This window comes from Erythrolamprus reginae, chromosome 1 (genome assembly GCF_031021105.1).
Source record: "Erythrolamprus reginae isolate rEryReg1 chromosome 1, rEryReg1.hap1, whole genome shotgun sequence".
NCBI classification, from domain to species: Eukaryota; Metazoa; Chordata; class Lepidosauria; order Squamata; family Dipsadidae; genus Erythrolamprus; species Erythrolamprus reginae.
Window position 1 is genome coordinate 25,681,227 of NC_091950.1, and position 12,120 is coordinate 25,693,346.

The 12,120-nt window shown below is 47.3% G+C and overlaps 1 protein-coding gene across 1 annotated transcript in view; it reads left to right on the forward strand.

The window, feature by feature from the left end:
* The window catches only part of ELL (elongation factor for RNA polymerase II), a 114,425-nt gene that overhangs the window by 80,340 nt on the left and 21,965 nt on the right, over window positions 1-12,120 (forward strand). Inside the window, exons 5-6 of the mRNA XM_070747565.1 lie at window positions 1,392-1,645; window positions 4,856-4,980. Of these exons, the coding sequence (XP_070603666.1) occupies window positions 1,392-1,645; window positions 4,856-4,980 (379 nt within the window). The remainder of the gene's footprint in view (window positions 1-1,391; window positions 1,646-4,855; window positions 4,981-12,120) is intronic.

Below are 12,120 nucleotides of genomic sequence, written 5' to 3' on the forward strand. Positions count from 1 at the left end.
GCACTTCTATTTCTACTAGTTTTTTCTCATCATTCCTATCATCCTTTTCCTCCCACTTAGGACTGTATGACTGTGGCTTGTTGCTTGTATCCTAGGATTTTTATTGATGTTGATGGTTTCTTCATTGCTTGTTTGACCCCTATGACTGCCATTATGTGTTGTACCACATGATTCTTGAGGAATGTATCTTTTTCTTTTGTGTACACTGAGAGCATATGCACCAAGACAAGTTCCTTGTGTGTCCAATCACACTTGGCCAATAAAGAATTCTATTCTATTCTATATGTAGAATAGAATAGAATTTTATTGGCCAAGTGTGATTGGACACACAAGGAATTTGTCTTGATGCATATGCTCTCAGCGTACATAAAATATACATTTGTCAAGAATCATGTGGTACGACACTTAATGATTGTCATAGGGGTCAAATAACCAATGAAGAAGCAATATTAATAAAAATCTTAGGATATAAGCAACAAGTTACAGTCATACAGTCAACATGGGAGAAAATGGGTGATAGGAATGATGAGAAAAACTAGTAGAATAGAAGTGCAGATTTAGTAGAAAGTCTGACAGTGTTGAGGGAATTACTTGTTTAGTAGAGTGATGGCGTTCGGGAAAAAACTGTTCTTATGTCTAGTTGTCTTGGTGTGCAGTGCTCTGTAGTGACGTTTTGAGGGTAGGAGTTGAAACAGTTTGTGTCCAGGATGTGAGGGGTCAATAAATATTTTTCCCGCCCTCTTTTTGACTCGTGCAGTATACAGGTCCTCAATGGAAGGCAGGTTGGCAGCAATTGCTTTTTCTGCAGTTCTGATTGTCGTATGTATGTATGTATGTATGTATGTATGTATGTATGTATGTATGTATGTATGTAAGTAAGTAAGTAAGTAAGTAAGTAAGTAAGTAAGTAAGTAAGTAAGTATGCATATGCTTTTAAGAAGAACTTCCTTTGACTTGGTTCAGAAACTTCAGCTGACTTGAAACCAGGCCACTTAGACAGAGATGTGACTCGCCTGTCACAACAGCTTCCTTGGTTCCTGATCCTTTTCAAGATATAAAACCAAACGGTTATGACTCACAAAGCCTTAACAGGTTTGGCTATAAGTTACTTAAGCCCTGTCTTTGGCGCTAATCCTTACATGGCAATAGTTATAAATCTGTTGGTTTTTTTGCTTCATCACCGTTCTGATTGACCCAGTGCTGCCCATTTATTAGTCAAAGAAAGAATCTCAAACTTAAGAACTGCAGAAGTAGCTTAGATGTCAATAACTGTGCTTTGTTGAGTATGCTGGACATGTGAATATTAATTCCAGGCTCACTTTGTCTGAAAAGATTAAAGTCCACATGTTTCTGTGTTTTCTCTGCTTCCTCCCAACTTTCCCAATCCATAGGAAAGACCGTTAAGATGCGTAAGCCTGCACCAGGGGTTTCCGACACCGTTCCCTCGCGGATACGCCCAACGCCTGTCAACCTCGCCAGCGCCATGAAGAAGGGCAATAGTGCCGTCGCCCAGAGGCCTTTCAAAGATAGGGTGATGCACTTGCTGGCACTCAAGCCTTATAAGAAACCAGAGCTCCTCCTTAGGTTGCAAAAAGATGGCCTTTCTCTGCAAGATAAGGATTCCTTGGACAGCCTCTTGCAGCAGGTAAATTGGTCCTTCAGATCGTGTCATAAAACGCCTTACATGCACTTGTGGCCAGATGTTGAAGAAACAAAGTACAGTGGTACCTCTACCTAAGAACGCCTCTACTTGCAAACCTGTCTAGATAAGAACTGGATGTTCAATGGTTTTTTTGCCTCTTCTCAAGAATCATTTTCCATTTACAAGCCTCCGAAACTATAACTGGGAGAAGCCTCCGTGGGGCCTCTCTAGGAATCTCCTGGGAGGAAACAGGGCTAGAAAAGGTGGGGAGAAGCCTCCGTAGGGCCTCTCTAGGAATCTCCTGGGAGGAAACAGGGCCGGAAAAGGTGGGGAGAAGCCTCTGTGGGGCCTCTCTAGGAATCTCCTGGGAGGAAACATGGCCGGAAAAGGCGGGGAGAAGCCTCCGTGGGGCCTCTCTAGGAATCTCCTGGGAGGAAACAGGGCCGGAAAAGGCAGGGAGAAGCCTCCGTGGGGCCTCTCTAGGAATCTCCTGGGAGGAAACAGGGCCAGAAAAGGTGGGGAGAAGCCTCCGTAGGGCTTCTCTAGGAATCTACTGGGAGGAAACGGCCAGAAAAGGTGGGGAGAAGCCTCTGTGGGGCCTCTAGGAATCTCCTGGGAGAAAATGGCCAGAAAAGGTGGGGAGAAGCCTCTGTGGTGCCTCTCTAGGAATCTCCTGGTAGGAAACAGGGCCAGAAAAGCTGGGGAGAAGCCTCTGTGGGGCCTCTCTAAGAATCTCCTGGGAGGAAACAGGGACGGAAAAGGCAGGGAGAAGCCTCCGTGGGGCCTTTCTAGGAATCTCATGGGAGGAAACAGGGCTTCCACCCTCTATGGTTTCCCCAATCATTATTTGCTTTTACATTGATTCCTATGGGAAAAATTGATTCTTCTTACCAACTTTTCTACTTGAGAACCTGGTCACGGAACGAATTCAGTTCGTAAGTAGAGGTACCTCTGTAATTGTCAAGCCCCGAAACGGCAAGCGTCTGGCGTGCCGTCTCGAATTTGCCGTACCTGGGGAAGGGAGGACGGGCCAGTTTGGGAGGGCTTACTGACGCAAAGATTGGACTTACGAGGGTGTATGAAAACGCATGGGCTGTGAATCATGACACTCGGTGAGAGAGGCAAAGTTGCAAGCAGGCCTGCAGACAGAGATGCAGGGAGACCACGGCTGATGTTTCCCGGCATCCAGAAACTGCTGGAGAGGGGCGGGGTGTTCCTACACTTTTAAAACCAGCTGGGTGTGACGGCAGCCTCTAGTGCTGACTTAAACCCTAGTTCACTTTGTGCCGAGATTCTCGCCTGGATTAAAGCATTTCACAACAAGACCTGTGCGACTTGCTGTTTTCTGGGGCTGAGAGCTTGGAACGTGACAGTAATCTTCACCAAGGACAACCACTAAATTACCTAAACCGGGGAAGTCCAATTTCAGTAACTTTAAGAGCTGTGGACTTCAATTCCCAGAATTCCAGCTGAGAGTTGAAGTCCACAAATCCTAAAAGTTAGAACATGAGAGAACATAAGAAGAGACATGCTGAATGGGGCCAAAGCCCATCGAGTCCAGCATTCTTTGTCCAACAGTGGGCCACCGATTGTCCATGGGGATCTGGAGCAGAAAGAGAAGGCAAGACCCTCCCTTTCCCTTGACCCCCAACAAATGGGACCCAAGGAAACCCTGCCTGCCTCAACCAACATAGAGGCGACACATGGACATCCGTTTCAATAACCAAAGTTGCCAAGGTTAGATACCCCTGATCTAAATGAAGTCACCCCCGTAGGGAAAGGCCACTTCCCCATGCTTGTTCATTGTTGGTTGTTCGTAGACAGTTAATATAGAAACATAGAAGACTGATGGCAGAAAAAGACCTCATGGTCCATCTAGTCTGCCCTTGTACTATTTCCTGTCTTTTATCTTACAATGGATATATGTTTATCCCAGGCATGTTTAAATTCAGTTACTGTGGATTTACCAACCACGTCTGCTGGAAGTTTGTTCCAAGGATCTACTACTATTTCAGTGAAATAATATTTTCTCACATTGCTTTTGATCTTTCCCCCAACTAACCTCAGATAGTGTCCCCTTGTTCTTGTGTTCACTTTCCTATTAAAAACACTTCCCTCCTGAACCTTATTTAACCCTTTGACATATTTAAATGTTTCGATCATGTCCCCCCTTTTCCTTCTGTCCTCCAGACTATACAGATTGAGTTCATTAAGTCTTTCCTGATACGTTTTATGCTTAAGACCTTCCACCATTCTTGGTGGAAGGTCTCTCATATGGTACTAGATGAGTGATGTTTTAGAAAATATAAGAAATAATGTGCTGTACAGATAACTTAGCTAACTTATGACCACTCATTTAATGATTGTTCAAAGTTATGATGCCCTGGGAAAGGGGGGACTTTCAATTCAGATTAAAAGTTTTGACTGTCAAAGGTCTTCCCCCCCCTCCCCCAAATAGTGACACAATCGCACTTTGGGCACTTGGCAGCATAGCGACACTTATAGTCCTATGCTGTGCCCATGTTTTACAATGATTTTGCTGCTACTTCCAATTGTAATATGGCAGACAATGGGTTTACTCAACGACTACTGTGTTTGCTTAACTGTGACGTTCTTTTTATTACTGCTACAAAAAAAAGGTAGTTAAACCGGGTCAGTCACATGATTGACTCATTTTACGACCACAGTGGGCGAGTTCCATTACAGTCCTAACTTGAGGACTACCTGTAATTGGGAGAAGTGGGACAATGTATTTATAGCCTTGGCTTCTTTGTTCTTACCAGGGTTGATATTCACTCTCCCCTCAATAAAAGATCATTTCAAGGAGCAGAATAAATTACAGAGGGTTTTCCCTAAAAATTGGAATCTTTGTTGTGAAAGTTTTTAAAAGTTTGTGTTCTTTCTCCAAGCAGACAAGAAAAGCAGAGTTAAGACTCTGAAGCTTTTCTTCCTCATTCATGAGAGCTAGAACCTTTTCAGGCTCATACGCAAAGCCTTTTTTTTAAAAAAAAAAAAGCTGAATCCTCCTCTTAATGGATGGCTTGGCAAAATGCAAAAGGAACCCCAGCAACTTGTGGTTTTCATGCCGCCCTGGCGCAATTAAGCGCTTGTCTGATGCTTTTGTAGAAGGCTGCAATTATACTCAGTCTCTCTGGCTCCCATCCAGCGCATTTAAACTCCTCCTCCCCTTCCTCCCCCCACCCCATCCCACAGGTTGCGAATGTGAATGCCAAAGACAGCACATGTACCCTGAAAGATTATCTTTACAAAGACGTGCAGAAGGACTGGCCCGGCTACTTGGAAGGAGACCGACAGCTGCTGAAGAGGGTCCTTTTCCGGTAGGAGCTCCAGGGTCTCTTTTCCAGAATCGGCACCAACATCCATCAACGTGTTTAACTATATTAGGTTTTAGACATTTGTGTAAGGTTTATTTGTCTGTTGGTTTATTCGTTTGCACCTCTCATAACTTGAGGGCTCTTGATCAAAAGAAAAACAATACATATATAAAAAAAGGGGTCACAGCCAGTCGAAGGAGCAACATGTAAGTCCCATAAGCTAAACCAAATAAATGGAGGCTGCACAATTTAATTTACTTTACTTTACTTTAATGGAGTTATATGCCACTCAATCTCATGGGATCTAATTTCAAGGCCTAGGACAGGGTGTCAAACTCAAGGCTCACAGGGTGCAGTGATGGGTTCATAGAAACATAGAAGTCTGACGGCAGAAAAAGACCTCATGATCCATCTAGTCTGCCCTTATACTATTTTCTGTATTTTATCTTAGGATGGATATATATTTATCCCAGGCATGTTTAAATTCAGTTACTGTGGATTTATCTACCACGTCTGCTGGAAGTTTGTTCCAAGGATCTACTACTCTTTCAGTAAAATAATATTTTCTCATGTTGCTAGGGGTACGGTCAGGTACGCAGAACCGGTAGAAAAATTTTGAATTTTTTTCCCTTCTGGGCTCTGGATACATTTTTTCCTATCGCAGTAAATGAGGTTGAATGTGTATAATTTTATTTTAGAAGAGTGTGTGTGTGTGTGTACATACACATGCAGTTTATATAGTAGATAATGTATACTGCTCAAAAAACTAAAGGGAACAATCAAACAACACATCCTAGATCTGAATGAATGAAATATTCTCATTGAATTCTTTGTTCTGTACAGAGTTGAATGTGGACAACAGCAGGTGAAATTGATTGTCAGTCAATGTTGCTTCCTAAATGGACAGTTTGATTTCACAGAAGTTTGATTTTACTTGGAGTTATGTTGTGTTGTTTAAGTGTTCCCTTTATTTTTTTGAGCAGTGTGTATTTTTGTGTGCCTGTGTATAATATGTATGTACACACATGGCATACATACATAGAATTAAATAGTATATTTGGCATGAATAGTAAATAGATAGGAAAATTGTATCTCTTTGAGGCGAGGAAAGGCCAGGCACCCTAACCCAAACCCTTGACGTGAGTGACGTTAAGTTGGCCACCTTTAAGCCGGTCAAATGACCTTTAAGCCACCACCACCCGTCACATGATCATCAAGCCACTCCCGCCTGGTCACATGGCTGGCAAGCCACGCCCATAAAATAAGCCACGCCCACCGTATGATAGTAAAAAAATTTTTGCAGCCATTCACTGACAAGTTGGTTAGATCTGGCTCGCGGGACTGGTCTGGAAATAGCCAAGGACCAGCCTCAAGTATTGCAAGAGGCACAGGGCCCATCTGCCTCCCGTCCTGTTCCCATCCCAACCCCTGGCCTGCCCAGCAATGCTGATCTGGTCCTCAAAGAAATCCATTTTGACCCCCTGGCCCCAAAGAACACAACCAGATTATTAGTAGATTTCCTGGACACCCTAAGGGTGGGAGCTACACAGATCTCTCAGATGACATCTCCCTGGAAGGCAGGCATCGCAGGCACTTCCTGGGTTCCACAAGTTGACACACTTTTAATCAATAGGATCCAGAATGTACACACCCTGCTTGATTTTACTGACTGAGCAGAAGCAAGAAGTATAATACTGATCCAGTAGTCACTACCCAGGCGACTTCCTTCCTCCACCCCACCCCAGTCATTAACAAGTTTCCTCATTTGGTGGGTGGGGGGGGTTGTTTTTGTCTCGGGTTCGGCTTTTGCAGAATTATTATTATTATTATTTATTGGATTTGTATGCCGCCCCTCTCCGTAGACTCGTAGAATATTCTCCTGCAAGTATAAACAGAAGAAAGATTGAGATCTCCTGTTGGAGTCTGGCAGGAGTTTCTTATTCCCTGTCAGAGTGACAAAAATGGCATGTTTTTCCATGGCAAAGCCGGCTGAGGAATTCTGGGAATTGAAGTCCACAAGTCTTAAAAGTTGCCATAGTTGGAGACTCCTGCGCTACATCAGCATTTCTCAAGCTTTCTGAGAAAGACTGCTCCAGATCTACGGAAAAAAATAAGCTTAGAAATCTAGGGCTAAAATCTGCATGAAATTGCAGGATCCTTGGAAGTGATAAGTTATGATTTTCAGTTTTGGAGAATTGGTGGCCGTGGGGAATTACAGCCCATTTCTTTTAGGGCCAAGCAAAATACAGTGATACCTCGTCATACAAACGTTTTGAGATACAAACCCGGGGTTTAAGGTTTTTTTGCCTCTTCTTCCAAACTATTTTCACCTTACAAACCCAAGGCGCCGCCACTGGGATGCCCCACCTCCGGATTTCTGTTACCAGCGAAGCGCCCGTTTTTGTGCTGCTGGGATTCCCCTGAGGCTCCCCTCCATGGGAAGGCTCCCCTCCATGGGAAACACCACCTCCGGACTTCCGTGTTTTTGCGATGCTGCAGGGGAATCCCAGCAGCGCAAAAACGGGTGCTTCGCTGGCAACGGAAGTCCGGAGGTGGGGTTTCCCAGCGAGGGGAGCCTCAGCGAAATTGCAGCCGTGTTTTTGTGAACACGGAAGTCCGGAGGCGGGGTTTCCCATGGAGGGGAGCCTCAAGGGAATCCCCACAGTGCAAAACCAGGCACTTCGGCTGGCAAAAGGGGTGAATTTTGGGCTTGCATGCATTAATTGCTTTTCCATTGATTCCTATGGGAAACATTGTTTGATCTTACAAACTTTTCACCTTACAAACCTCGTCCTGGAACCAATTAAGTTCGTAAGACGAGGTATCACTGTAGATTTTTAAAAAAACAGAATAAGAGAAGTTGAGCCAGTTTGCAAAACTTGTCCCATTGCTTTTCTTGGGACAAAACACAGAATGAGTTTGTAATTACTGGACTACGCTTTGTGGCCTTCTGGGCTTCTTTTGGTTCAATTTTTGTTTGCCCAGGCAGCTCCATCCGTTCCACGCTCTATTTTTAGGTTACTGCTTAATCCACAGGCCAAAAAAATAAATACGAGAAGGAAGGGGCATAAAAGCCACACCTCCTTTTCCCCCTGGAGGACTTGAGTTGATACAACTGTTCCACCCCATGGCCTGATTCTATGCCGTCTGTGTATAATTTGTAATTTTCCATTGAATTTATAATTCAGTAGTTGGGTTTCAGTGCCCATCAGTCCCCATCGCTTGCCAAAGAAAACTTCATATTCTTGTTAAACCAACAGCCTCTCTCTCCTCCAAAGCCTGCTGGGTTTACAAACTGGAAACTGTTCAAACGGGACAGGAAAAAGGAAAGCGGGTTCTTGTTTGCCTTAGCAAAGAAAAAGAAAATGGGGGGGGGGGGATCAAACGAAAAACACGGTGACAGAAACAGAAGGTGTGACACCCGGGGGAAATTGAGCCATCTCTTGCTTAATCAGCAATGAGGAAGAGCAGCATTTGTGCGAGTTTCCTACGCACACGTGTGCGTTCATGCACACAGGCACACATCCCTGTACAGCACTGGACGTGTGGAACTCCCAGAGTCTGGCCAGGTGAACACTTACCTTTGTCTTAGAAACATAGAAACATAGAAGTCTGACGGCAGAAAAAGACCTCATGGTCCATCTAGTCTGCCCTTATACTATTTCCTGTATTTTTATCTTAGGATGGATCTATGTTTATCCCGGGCATGTTTAAATTCAGTGACTGTGGATTTATCTACCACGTCTGCTGGAAGTTTGTTCCAAAGATCTACTACTCTTTCAGTAAAATAATATTCTCCACTGCATCTGGAAGGAGAGTCCAACATGGGTATTTCTCCAATCTTATTGGTAGAGACTGAGTTAAAAATTTAAATATTAATTGAGCACCGCCCCCTCTGCTCTTCCCATGAGCCAGTTTTAAAAACTCAGTCTAAGAGTAGAGACATGCTGAGTTTGTTTTGAGGAACTTTGAATTGGTTTAAAATAGAATAAAATAGGAAAATAAATGTATAACCTGTTTAATCTGTTTCTTTGTTTTTCAGATTGCAGAAACGAAGTGGAACAGACGGCTGGGGTCTCTGCCCTCCGCGGGCAGCACCCCCAACGATCCTCCTCAGGGGTCTTGTATTCCCCCCGAGGGAACACCACGCAGAGGAGCAGCCAGCCTGGGATCCCTGACCTCCGAGGTCATACCAGGGCTGCGAGCCGAAGGTGGAGGGGACTGCCCCTCCACTGGGAGGCTCGGAGGCAATCCGGCTCGGCCGGCAGGGAAGCGCCTCACAGCTGATCAGCGCGGCGGCCGCCGCCGTTTGCCGCCGAAGCCGCCGGAACCGCCGCCGAGAGCCGCGGCCGTCAGAGCGGCTGAGGAAACAGCTGCCCCTCTCCCGGAGCCGTGGAGGCGAGGAGTGAGAAGGGCCAGAGGCCGGAGGACCCTGGGGAATAGCCTGGACGCCAGGAGGCGCGGGCGCCGCCATATTGGGTGAGCCGATTGGGCGTCGCGTCATTAGGCGCGAAAACGCCCCCCCCCCCCAGACGGCAAAAGAGCGCGATAGGGCCAGGCAGCCCAATGCGCAGGCGCGGGCCCAGCAGGGACATGGACGCCATTTTTACCTGACGCACTGAGGCTACAGCTACCGGAGGTCAATCTAAGAAGTTTTGGAGGCTCGTTTGGACATTGTGAGTACTATGGAAGACCGTCAGGGCAGCGATAAGCCTGAATCCCCTAGGCCACCAAAGGACAAGGGGAAGGGGAAGGGGAAGGAGAAGGCCAAGTCCTCCCATTCCCCTGCCTCCACCTCTTCCATCAAAGAGGCTGAAAAGCGCATCAAAGCGCTCGAAAAAAAGCTGAAGCTGCATTACAATCATCTCCAGCGGGGCTACCTCCAGCCCAGAGACAGGGATCAGACCCCATGTCGCCCCCAGCCACCTTTGGGCCTATGGGGGTCCAACCTGCAGGGGACTGGTCCCCAGATAGACAGTTTCTGTCCATGCCTCAAGCCATGCCATCCCCCAGCACTTCCTGGGCCAGACCAGGGTCAGCGGGGCCTTCGGGGAGGAGCTCCCAGGGACCATCTGCCACCTTTACCCCCACAGCAGCTGGATTGAGATCACAGCCGGGTGCGTGGCAGAATTTGCCCCCAGATCTGCAGGACATCATAGCCAGTGCTTATTCGCAAAACATGGCTATGGGAGCGCAGCAGTATGGCAGGCAGCCTCTTCAACCAAAGGAATCATGGTCGGCACCGCCCCCCTCGGGTTTGGGGTCCTTGTTGGAAGAGTCAGCTCAATTTGAGGACAGTGAACCGGAATATGGCTTCTCAGAGGATGAGACAGCGGCAGAACAGACGCCCACGGTGGGTCTGTTCAAACCAACGCTTTTTAAGACTCTGTTATATAAAGCCAAGCATGTAATGAACCTTCCTGGTTCAGAGAAGGCCACAGAGGTCACCGAGACTGGCAACACTTCGACCACACTTCTACAAGAGCCTCAGCCCGAGTCTGACCACTTTCCTGCCTCGGACATTTTTGTAAAAGGAATCAAAAGGCCCTGGCAGTATCCTGCAGCAGCCCAGGGGCCTACCAACCTAGAGAGGAAATTCTATACCTTCGATGAGGAGGTAGAGAAACTATTGGAATTTCCCCCAATCGACCAGCCTGTCGTGACGCTGGTCTTTAGCGCATTAGTACCTTCAGAGACAGGTGACAGCCTGAGACCTGAAGAGAGAAAAACGGAAACGTTACTGCGCAAGACACATCAGATGTCCGGCTGGAGTTTCAGAGCGGCTGCAGCAGCGTCATTTATTAACCGGGCATCGATGTTGTGGATTCAGGAAATGCAGTCCCGCCTTGGTCCGGAAGACAGACGTCTTTGCCAGGATCTGAGTAAGCTGCGGGCGGCGACGGAATTCTCCGCAGACGCCACTCTACATGCGGCTAAGTTTTCCACCAGGAGCATGGCCGCCACACTGTCTTCTCGCCGGCTCCTGTGGCTACGGAACTGGCAGGCGGACCTTAAATCAAAATGGCGGCTGGCATCCGGTCCTTTCCAAGGCTCAACCCTGTTCGGAGACCTGTTGGAGAAGGTCCTCGTGGAGGACAAGGACAAGAGAAAGGTCCTCCCCAGGTCCAACCGACGACAGGACCGTAGATCCACGCTATACTCGAGGCGTCAATCCTTTCGTTGGGATGCATCTGCCAGCTCCGGCCAGAACCAGCGCTCCTTTACTCAGGGCCAATACAATCCACAGCCCTACAGGAGCGACCGCGGTTCCTTTCAGGACAGGCCAAGGGGATACCAGCAGTCCAGAAGGCCATTCCGTGGTGGCAACCAACGAGGGTTCAAACGTAACACGAAGTGACTCGGCCACCTCACAGCCCTTAGGAAGCAGACTCCAGGGATTCAGCTTCACCTGGCAAGCGACCTCCTCCGACAAATGGGCTGTGGCCACCGTAACACACGGGCTCAAGTTGGAGTTCGTTCAGTCACCTCCCAGTCGTTTCTTACACTGCCCAAGAATAAAAGACTCTCAGAAAAAGTTGCAGTTGCGCAAGGAGATCACGCACCTGTTAGACATACAAGCCATAGAACAGGTCCCCCGGCAGGAGGAAGGCCAAGGGTTTTATTCAATGATATTCATCGTGCCCAAGGCCTCCGGGGGCTGCAGGTTGATACTAAACCTGAAACAACTGAACCTCTTCATAAGATACCGGAGGTTCAGGATGCACTTCTTGCACACTATTCTGGCTTCCGTGCGAGCACAGGACCTTTTAACATCCATAGACCTCAAGGAAGCATACCTGCACGTTCCCATACATCCAGAACATCGCAGGTTCCTCCGCTTCTGCTCAGAAGGGAGGCATTACCAATGCAGGGCAATGCCATTCGGCCTTTCATCGGCCCCACGCACCTTTACCAAACTCCTGGACGTGTTGACAGCCAACTTACAGGCACGATACATCAGATTGATGGCCTACCTGGACGACATCATCATCTTGTCCAGGTCCCAGGCAGCGGCAAGAAGAGACCTCACCGAGACCATACACACACTGCAACGCCACGGCTTTACCATCAATGTGGGAAAGAGCCAGCTCACGCCCACCACCAGTTTACTACACCTTGGTGCGCTTATAGACACTCAGGCGG